This window comes from Syngnathus acus, chromosome 20 (genome assembly GCF_901709675.1).
Source record: "Syngnathus acus chromosome 20, fSynAcu1.2, whole genome shotgun sequence".
NCBI lineage: Eukaryota > Metazoa > Chordata > Actinopteri > Syngnathiformes > Syngnathidae > Syngnathus > Syngnathus acus.
This window is the reverse complement of record NC_051104.1, coordinates 6248911-6259364: the sequence shown is the minus strand read 5'-3', so window position 1 is coordinate 6259364 and position 10454 is coordinate 6248911. Positions and strand designations below refer to the sequence as shown.

At 42.5% G+C, this 10454-nt stretch overlaps 3 protein-coding genes across 4 annotated transcripts; 2 read left to right on the top strand and 1 right to left on the bottom strand.

The window, feature by feature from the left end:
• hgd (homogentisate 1,2-dioxygenase) lies at positions 1 to 5152 on the top strand. 2 transcript variants are annotated; one of them, XM_037279859.1, is made up of 15 exons: positions 1 to 157; positions 908 to 979; positions 1056 to 1144; positions 1228 to 1333; positions 1407 to 1466; positions 1559 to 1650; positions 1810 to 1844; positions 1977 to 2056; positions 2235 to 2334; positions 2498 to 2622; positions 3891 to 3995; positions 4086 to 4212; positions 4413 to 4594; positions 4666 to 4851; positions 5085 to 5152. In XM_037279859.1, the coding sequence occupies exons 1-14, from the start codon at positions 143 to 145 to the stop codon at positions 4807 to 4809; spliced, it is 1332 nt and encodes a 443-aa protein (XP_037135754.1). In that variant the 5' UTR covers positions 1 to 142; the 3' UTR covers positions 4810 to 4851; positions 5085 to 5152. The 2 variants fall into 2 exon arrangements, with proteins under 2 accessions (XP_037135754.1, XP_037135753.1); XM_037279858.1 differs by lacking the exon at positions 5085 to 5152 and having other exon boundaries at positions 4666 to 4853.
• ndufb4 (NADH:ubiquinone oxidoreductase subunit B4) lies at positions 5148 to 6358 on the bottom strand. The gene is made up of 3 exons (XM_037279860.1): positions 6136 to 6358; positions 5390 to 5533; positions 5148 to 5287 (listed from the first exon to the last, which is right to left on the bottom strand). The coding sequence occupies exons 1-3, from the start codon at positions 6310 to 6312 to the stop codon at positions 5225 to 5227; spliced, it is 384 nt and encodes a 127-aa protein (XP_037135755.1). The 5' UTR covers positions 6313 to 6358; the 3' UTR covers positions 5148 to 5224.
• Positions 6359 to 6419: 61 nt separating this feature from the next.
• On the top strand, positions 6420 to 7587 carry LOC119139199 (sperm-associated antigen 16 protein-like). The gene has a single exon (XM_037279681.1). The coding sequence runs from the start codon at positions 6652 to 6654 to the stop codon at positions 7531 to 7533; it is 882 nt and encodes a 293-aa protein (XP_037135576.1). The 5' UTR covers positions 6420 to 6651; the 3' UTR covers positions 7534 to 7587.
• Positions 7588 to 10454: the final 2867 nt, after the last annotated feature.

The window sequence follows — 10454 nt, the reverse complement described above, 5'->3', positions numbered from 1 at the left end:
ATATTGACAAAGAGAATAAATCCAGCCCCCCTCGTCCACGCACTCTGGGCACGCAGCGGAGTTTGCTCCAGGAGAATGTTGTGAGAGTCATTCATTTATACCTCGTGTAACTCTTGCAGCTTCCTCCGGGTTGGACGACAGAATGACTGAACTCAAGGTAAGGCAAACATTTCTTTTGCTTTCAAATAACTGTCATGGTTGTCAAATACAAATTTGTGTGTAAAACTTAAATATAGCTATGTAAATTCTGAGTTATGGAAGCTGGACGGGGAAAAAAAAGAAGAAATATTTCACCGAAATCAGTTCTGATTTTACCATCACAAAATAATTAAACGTGGAACAAATAAGCTTGAATATCTTCAAGCTAAGCAGGCTGAGAAACGGGCGGTGTTGCTCCTAACCAATCAGGATGCAGCATTCAACAGCTGCCCAGATGTGCTCATGAAAACATGAAACTTTTTGAGGAAAAGTCACAAAACAAAGCCAGTATCGTCCATAAAATGTCTATTAAATAAAAGCTGGATTGTTTTTTTTGTTTTTTTTTAGACATAGAGCCATAAAGAGTTCCACACATGGAACACATTTGAGTGTGCACACTAACAATGACTCAGCAACATTTCTAAACATGCCTTGGTTATACAGTGGTGCAAATTTTTCAGTGGCACTAAAAGTGTGCACTGGATAGTGTCGATTTAATTATCCTCTTTTTTTGGAACACCCGACAATGGATGACTGTGCTTTGTTTTGGCACAAATCTAATGTGAATCCATGTGACAACAATTAAGAAAAACATTTAATGATGAGCCTTCAAATTGAATTATAAACAGCGTGAACGCATTTATCCTGGATCACAATGAAGCCGCATAGTGAGTGAGTGTGTGTGTGTGTGTGTCTTTCTCTTTTGCAGTACTTGTGTGGATTTGGCAACGAATTCTCCTCTGAAGACCCTCGCTGCCCTGGTTCTCTTCCTGAAGGACAGGTAGGACACCGACAAGTTGAGTTTGGATATACATTTTTCCGATGACACCTGAATGCAGCATCTTATGTCTCTATAGAACAATCCTCAGGTGTGCCCCTATGGCTTGTACGCTGAGCAGCTCTCGGGCTCGGCCTTCACCTGCCCGCGGCCGGCCAATAAGAGGAGGTCTCCATCTTTTTCTAACTTATCCATACAGTTTTTATCTGTCAAATGAATTGGATCTTTTTAATAATGGTGCTGGTTTGCAGCTGGCTTTATCGTATTCTCCCATCCGTCAAGCATAAGCCTTTCGTCCCCACTGACTGCGGGAATCTGACGGAGAACTGGGACAATGTGGAGCCTGATCCCAACCAGGTGACACACTGAAACAAACAAAAAAATTATATATATATGAATCATGAGATTCTATTTGTGCTTCTTCTAACAGATGCGATGGCGGCCATTTTCCATTCCAAAGTCTTCCGAGAAGATAGTCGATTTTGCTGCTGTGGGTTTACGTCTCCTTGCTTTCTTTCATTGTTACAAGCTTAAATCGACGACTTTCAGTTTGATTATCATTACCGTATGTGAATCTTGCAGGGTCTGCACACCATGTGCGGGGCTGGCGATGCAAAATCTCGCAATGGCATTGGCATCCACGTGTACACCTGCAACACCTCCATGATGAACAAGTGAGAATGGATTCATGTTTTATTTTTTTTTAATGAACGGTCTTCTAACAGTGTCAATCAAAAGTAAGCATTGTCACCTTTGCAAAGGAAAAATGAGTGTTTATAAGATTCGATTTTGAAGCTGGACGCAAATGTTGTATCTTGTTTCCCGTGTTCCAGATGCTTCAACAACTCCGACGGAGACTTTCTGATCGGTGAGCAAAATAAAAAGGAGGGATGTTTACACCATTATCTGGCATGGGAACACTGATTGCTCAATTCTGAGTGCGCTTATTCCTCCATTTTTTTTTTTTTTTGCTGGTCCATCTACTGTTTGCCTCTGCTAGTGCCACAGCAGGGTGAGCTCTTGATCACCACAGAGTTTGGCAAGATGATGGTGGAGCCCAACGAGATATGTGTCATTCAGGTACCTTTTCTTGCAATCCACCGGCACTTTTTTGGGCCGTATTCGGGGAGGTTGACATGTCTGCACAACATGGAATCAGTATTGTGACACACCTTTGAAGATCGATCTTCAAGCGTTGTCATGAAAAACAAGTATTTGTGAGCTTTTTTTTGTGCCATGTTTGATGGGTTCGCTGCAGCAAGGAATGCGCTTCAGCGTGGACGTGTTTGGAGAAACCAGAGGTTATATCTTGGAGGTGTATGGAGCACATTTTGAACTCCCTGACCTTGGACCTATAGGTGGGTATATAATCGTATAAAAATGATTCCTTCTTATAAAAAATTGTTTTTTTTTCTTCTAGCATGCACATTTATTTTTAGATATTTTAAGTTTTGAATGGATTTGACTGTCGTGTAAAGAGGACTTAAAAGAATAAATCAGAAAAATTCCAATTTTTCGCAGGAGCCAACGGTCTGGCCAACCCGAGAGACTTCCAGTGTCCGGTGGCGTGGTACGAGGATCGGGAAGTGTCCACAGGTTACACCGTCATCAACAAGTACCAAGGAAAGCTCTTTGCTTGCCAACAGGTGCTTTGTGTGCTTTTTGTGTCCTTGTGCTTCCAAAGTGTGCCATGTAAAATCTCTCTGGCCTATTACCCCATTTGAAGTCTGCATGCGCTTCAGTAAACACCAGTCAAGCGCGACAATGACTAACAAGGGAATTGTCCTCGGAACGCATGTGATCCATTAGCCGCCGCCGCTGATTGATTTGCCTTCCCTGGTGATTTAATATCGAAATGTTTCCGCCTCAATTATGTGTCTTAATCACTCATAATTAGTTAAGACGCTCATGAGTGAAAAAAACAAGTTAAGCCATTAATTAATTCCAACGTTCACTCGGAGAATCGCCGAACGTCCTCCTACAAAAGTCCTCATGCTCATTATGTAAGAGGAGACAGGCCAAACATTTAAAGATGTTTTTTGTTTTTTTTTGTCGTGGGTTAAAGGTGGCAGCTTTTTTTTTTTTTCCCTGATGCCTGGAGCGTGGGCTGAGAAGGGGGGCAGGAAAATAAGATGGGAGGTCTCATTTTAGGGAAGATGCTCCCATCTTTTCATGCTGTTTTGTACCCCCCGCCGAGCAGCAAAATTGCTCAAATTAACTTATTATTTGCTTGACTGGGCCAATATGTTTGTTTTTGTGCGTGCGTCTGCAACTCTCTTCCACTTTTCATTTTAATCACATCTAGCCGAGCCACCGCAAGTGAATGTTCAGGAATAATCCGGCACCAGGTTGACCCAAGATCTTTTGAGTGCAGGAGCAACTCCGCATGTGTTTCGTTGATTTCGGTTATGTAATGAACTAGGACTTATTTTCAACGCGTGGTAATGTGTGTGTAAAGACTGTCAAGGTCAAGAAGACAACTTGAGTTGTAATGAACTATATCGATTTTACAGCTGCTGCTGTATTTCTTTTTTCTCAAAAGAGCAATGCTACAAAATTGCTTTTTTTTTTTTTTAACAATCAAGATAAAGAAATAGCTTTGCACCCACTGTGGCTGTTGTACACCTCCATCAACACCAAGTGAATGTTGAAATGATGAAAGTTTGTCAAAGTTTGATTTTTTTTGGGGCCAATTACTGAGTAATACTTGCCTCACAAAGAACAACCGGAATGGAAGAGAAGCAAATGTTATTTCACAAAACATTTTCATAATGAGCCTTTCCCTCCAGCCTTCCTTTATGTCAAGCAGCAACACCACCCCCAGAGTACAATGACATCATTTATTGTTGGTCTTCTCAAATTGCTTTGTGTTAGTTGCCTACTTGCCCTGGGTTGAATTGCTCTGTTCCGTTAGAATTTCTCTCCCTTCAACGTGGTCGCCTGGCATGGCAACTACACACCATACAAGTACAACCTCAACAACTTCATGGTCATCAACTGTGTGGCCTTTGACCATGCTGTGAGTCTCTCTCTCATTTGTGTCGAATGTTTTCCTTAACAAAAGCTCTTCCATGTAAGTTAATCTTTTTTCCCTGCTAATATTGTACAGGATCCATCCATCTTTACCGTGTTGACTGCCAAATCTACCAGACCGGGTGTGGCCATTGCCGACTTTGTCATCTTCCCTCCGCGTTGGGGTGTTGCTGACCACACCTTCCGTCCACCGTATTATCACCGTAAGTCATAATATTCGGACACTAGTGGGAAAATAGATGTATTTGTGTTCACCTTACTTGTCTGTAATTTCTAACTTGCCAGTAATAGCTACTAATAGATGTTCACAATAATTCTCTACAAGGCCAGCAAATGTAATTTGAGACATCACGTCCAGTGTGTTCTGCTGTTGTGTAATAGCTCTCCCTGCTGGTGTTTTAAGGTAACTGCATGAGTGAGTTCATGGGGCTGATAAAGGGCCACTATGAAGCCAAAGAAGAGGGTTTCCAGCCAGGAGGGGCCAGTCTCCACAGCATCATGACCCCACACGGCCCTGACGCCGAATGTTTTGAGAAGAACAGCGTGACTGAGCTCAAACCAGAAAGGGTGGCTGAAGGAACGATGGTAAAAACCCTGAACCCCCTCCCAAAAAATACGAATCATAAAAACCCAATTTAACATCGTGCCTTCCTCAGGCGTTCATGTTCGAGTCGTCCCTCAGCATGGCTGTGACCGAGTGGGGTCTGGAGACATACCAGAAGCTTGACAAGAGCTATTACCAATGCTGGGAAAATCTACGCAGCCACTTTAATCCCAACTGGAAGCCCAGAAAACACTAAATTACGGGTAACGACATAACGGGGCCAATTAAAATCTATGCTAAAGCTAAAAATATTTTAATGATACCCCAAAAAGTATATATCCATTCATTTTCTCTGTATTCACTATTCTATGCTTGTGGCTTTTGACAAGATCATTTGAAGTACTTACTATATACCCATCCATCCATCTTCACATTTTTTTTTATTGGAATAACTTCATTGGATGGGTAAAAAAAATATTGTCATCCCATAAAGCTGTTTATTCATGAGTCATTCCACCATGACGTGTATCCAATTAATTAATTGCAATTCTCCCCAGCATTCACCTTGTTCTCATCAAATAAACCCAAAACGTGTATGACAGTCGACATTTCTTTTATTAATAATTACACACACCAAAACACGAGACAGGATGGTCTTTGTACAGTGAATCTCATGATGTCAAATTGAACTTGCGTACCAGAGTTCCGTCTTTAATCTGTTTTTCTCGATTGTCCTGCGGAGAAACAACCAACATAAAGTATGATGAGGCAAAGCAGCGTATACATACCGTATCAATAATCAAGCCATTAAATTAAAACAACCAACTAGTGCATACCCTGTCCGTCTTGAAGACGTAGTATAAGAAGACGAGTGGGAAAACCCCAAACATGGTACCCAACAGAGATGTCTTGAAGGTGGGCTTGAAGTGTTCGTAGGGGTTTCCACGGGCAAACACCCAGCGTGTCAGGGCGGGATCTTCCTGTGACACACAAAAAAAAGTTTTTAAAACACGCTCAGCGCAGGAGCGAAATGTCTGTCCTACTTACAATATTTTTATGCACTTTTTAAATTGGAATTTAGCTTTTTATTCCCGACATTTCAACTATTTTGAGTTGTGCTTAACAGGAGGTTGATTGAACACGTTTCTTGCACTGGTGCGTCCATTTAAATGAAAAATGCATTTAGCATTTCAAATACTTCTACAATCCCCCCACAACAAATACGTTCTCAAGTTTGTAAGTTATAGTGACGGAGTTTGAATGGTCACAGTTATTTCAAGGAATTTAATCCCGTATGAGTTTGTTTGTGGATATTTTTGACTGAAGACTAGTTTCCAGCAGCAAACAAAGATTTAAGCATCAATTGAAGACATCCGAAAAGTGCAGCAACGTCAAAGTTGATAAACAATGAAGCCTCTCTGGGTGAGTACTGACATTTCTTCCACGTTTCAGTATATTGTTTGAAACCCATAGCAACTGTTGATTTCCATAACGTCATGTTTTATATTACTGATTTGTCAACAAGGTTAGCATGTTAGCTTGACTGTTTGTCCAAGGTTGACACTGTTAGCTCGGTACTTACAATCAGTTCTTTTCTATGCGGGTTGTTAAGTTGCATCTGGTACTGCCTCTTCAGATTCGCCCGCAATTTCGCCCTGGCCTCCTCAGCCTTTCGATACTCGGGCGAAAGGTTAAAATATTCATTTGGGTCCAATGTTTTTGGTCGTGTTGCCAAGGGCGCTTCTCGGTAGTCCGCCATGACAGTTAGCTGACGACGGAAAGCGAGAAGACAAAACTCTCGCGTGGTTTGCGTCGCCAGTGACGCAATTTTGCGACATCTCGCGTGAACTCATCTGCCGTCTCCATGGAAACCGGTAACAACAACAACGGAAACGACCGAGAAATCCGACAGAAAAGTCATGAACAAGTTGTGACGCGATGATATACGAACGTCACCACGTTTGTCGACTTAAATATATTCGACGAGAGCTGACGATGTTTTTTGGACGTTGCCACATTTTGTTGGTGGATTTACAACTCTGGTTGAATTAAGAATGATGCTGCTCAAGGAGGCATAGTGTTGTTTTTTTGCCTTACTATGAATCCAGACGATAACCCAATGGAACAAGATCCTGATCGTAAAGAAGATAATGATGCTGATGACGATGATGATGATGATGATGGTGGTGCTAATGGTGTCGGTGATGATGATCATGATGGTGGTAATGAGAATGGTGATGTAAGGCCTACTGATAATGAAGAAGAAGAAGATGAAGAAAATCATGAAGATGGTGATAACGACATTGGTGATGATGACTACTGCAGCTTTACAGAAGGAGAAGAAGATTTGGAAGCTACAGTCCAAACTATAAATGAGCGGTTGAAGAGACCTCAAACAGATTCCTCCGGGACCGGTACAAGCGCCTCCGAACCGCGCATCACTGCGGACGAGTTTGTACGCAATTTTCTCAGTCAAATGAGGATGACAGAAACCCTTAACACTTTCCAAACGGAGTGGACGGTGATGGTGCAGAAGGGCTTGCTGCATACCAAGCGCTTCGGCGAGGTTCCGGAGGTTCACATCCAGAACCAGCGTTTGCACAACGAACTGAAGAATGCGCTACGGGAGAGGAAGGAATACCAGCTGGCAGCCTCCACCTCGGCCGAGACCCTGGCGAGGGTGCAGAAGGCCCGAGACGCGGAGTTTATGAAGCGCAAGCGTGCAAGCCAGGAGAATAACAGACTGCTGGAGGATACGAGGAGACTCAAGTCCCAGTGCCACACGTACGAGTCTGCACTCCGGAGAATGGACGACAAGCTTCAGGTCCTTGTCGAGCAGACTATGCGGGCTGCTCTGGGGAGAGACAAGGTGCTGAACCTTGCTCAAAGTCAACCGTGTCCCCCCACTGTGCCAAGAGATAAGGAGCAGAAAACCAACAGCTGCATGAGAAGCTCACATAGGTTAAGACAAGTTACTTAATAAAATAATACATTTATTGTTGTTATTTTTAGTATGGTCTTAAAAGGACAAGAATTCCCCTGAATAAAATAATTCATTCTTGGTACCTGTTGTTGTATTTTCTTCATAAAGCCGCTAGAGGGCGGTGTTTACGAGAAAACACTATGACCACAAGTCTACAGCCAGAGTTATCTGCGGACACAAAAATAGTAGCGTTTACAAAAAATGATATCTGGAAATGTGATATATTTAAGGTAATTTATTCATAACCTTAGAAAGGATCCTTTATTTAGACCCCCGCCAATATGTCATGGTGACATGCCCTATAAGCAGTTTAACTGGATTGCATACAAATTGTCTGTTGTGCTGCCTTGGTTACAGAGATGCTGATAAAGCTCTTTGAATGCTGCAGTGCCGGAAAGGCTGACAAAATGATTGATTCCCCTCCAGGACATCTGAAGAGCCATCGGCTTTGCAGTTAGGAATCAAAATTCACAGGGAGTTCGTACTTCCTTCGGCCAACAAGCATCAAGCCTGTTAACACGGTGGTCATGGTGATATTCAACTTGATGAATTATTTATAATTGAGCTCTTTAGTTGACTTGTGAGTTTTTTTCAACATGCAAAGAGATGGAATGTGACACAGATGGGATGAAGTCAAGCTTTGCAAACCAGAGCAGGTTTCTTTCTGCAGCCACTTCCCCAATATAGTTTTGCTCTTTACCAGAGCCCCTTGAAGTGGCTTGTAGACTTACAGACGATGACCTCATGCTGCTTCTAATTCATAATATTTCCTGCCTCAGAGATTCCATGAGTCTCTAGCCTTTGAGGAATGTTATAGGAATTTATTGTTCCACCCTTGTTTTCAGAAACGGCACATAAAGACTTTGTAATTTTCACACGCACGGGATGAAACGAGTCGGTGAGGTGATGTTTAAAGGAGACAAAAGCTACATTTTGTACCACCCAAGCTGCCCTCCCTGTCTGCTCTCGTCCTACCTCCAAGCTTCCTTTCCCACTTTGCGGCCACATCAGAAATACCTCACGGTCAGTGGATTTCCACCCTTGCTTGCCATGCTCAAAGTTCGGACCTTCCTGCTTGTCTCGTCTCTGACTCACCCATACTCTTCACATCCTGCTGTTACTTTGGTGTCTCCTTACTGTCTGATGTGATTTCTTTTTTCATTATCAAGTGCACAGACAGAGAAAAAGGGGAACGCAATCAACAGAATTGCTCTGATCATTTTTCCTGGCCTTACATTCATTATAAAACACATTTTTTAGGGGAACGGCGCCCTCTAGTGGGACAGTACCAGCCTCATTGACCCCAAATATGGTAATCGCTGAGTCGTTTGAGGGTGTGTTGTCACTTGCCACCATCTTTTCCGTCAATTAAGAGCAGTCACTGAATATGCTACAGTGCTGATTTGCTTTTCTATGCGTTTCTTACTAAATTCTCGTGAGGTTATGCAGCAATGAATCACATTAGAGGAACCAATAATTATTATTTTTTTGTTTAATTAAGACTTCTTCAACTCAGTAAAAATTTAATTTGTAGCACCATGTTTTATATGTTCTGTTTTAAAAAAAATTAATCAGATTTAGAGCAAGGTTCATCTATCTACTGGACTCGTGTGTGACCATATTGGAGCAAATCAATCTCCCACAGATTAATTTAGGCAATTGTGTCGACATTGTAATCAACGCTTGTTCCTGATTGGCCAAGTACATTTAATTGTGGTTAATCAAACAAATCACTCCTGGATTTAGAGGTTTTGTTGTCACCTAAACTAAGTGATATTGACAAAGCAGGCAGCTGGAGGCCAAGTCCGCAATTTTCAACCAATAAATACTCCATTTTTCGACGATAACATTGCCGTGGGAATATAAAAAACGGACAGCAATCTAAAAAGGGAATCACGATATTTCATTCAAAAATTGACAGTGATGACCATGCTTTAGATTGTTTTGTTTTATATAAGTAAAAAATACTCCCACACACATCCGTGCAACCGATGGATCATTTTATGCTTTCTTGTTTTCATGCTTTCATCGCCAGAGCAAGATGAGTGATGCTTCTGTGACACCATTTGCTGGATGGTTTTGGCGGGCCCGGGGCACTTATGGGAGGAGTGGTGTCAGGCGAAAAGAAAGAAGGGAGGGAGGGTGAAGCGGGGTTGAGGGAAGACAACGACCCCTCTTGTGTGTCTGATTGGATGGGAGGCGGCAGGAGATGAGAAAAGGGGAACAAGACCAATCCAGCTTGAACGCGTGGTCACAGTATGCGGTCAGCTCCAAAATAGATGAGAGGGATTCACAGCGCGGACACTGGAAAGGGAATACCTCGTCTTTACTGTCAATCACCACAAAATCACACAGGAAATACGCTCAAAACATTCGACGCTTTGATGCTAGGATGAAATGACAGTAAGATTTTGATTGTATAGTGAGGTTGGTTTAGGCTTCCATTTCTACGGAGCGCATCCAGTGTCACTTCAGTCTTCCCCTCGTTGCCATCATTCAATTCGAACTGTCATGGTGGACGTGAGGAGATGTTAACGAAACCGCTTTGAAATACCGCATTTGGCGAATCATCACAAGTCCCAAACTTGTTTTAGACTTGAATGCTCGTCATGTTGTTTATGATGAGAGGCTTTCGGCAACAGGCGACAAACACTTAAGCGGTGGTTTCTGGAGCCTGCAAAGCACATTGACCGTAAAGTCCGCTCACTACGTTCATGCCATACGGGAAATTTGCAAATACCATTTCCTAACACCGGTCGACTGTTTGTTGGCACGACCCAGAAAAATGGTGTGTGATGGAACACCCTTTTCAACAATTGGCCCAGTCATGAGGGAATGGCTCAGTTTTCAGTTGTAATGACACTATTCTCCACTAGATGGAAGCCATCTAGTAGCACTTCCACCTGTTTGTTTCTATT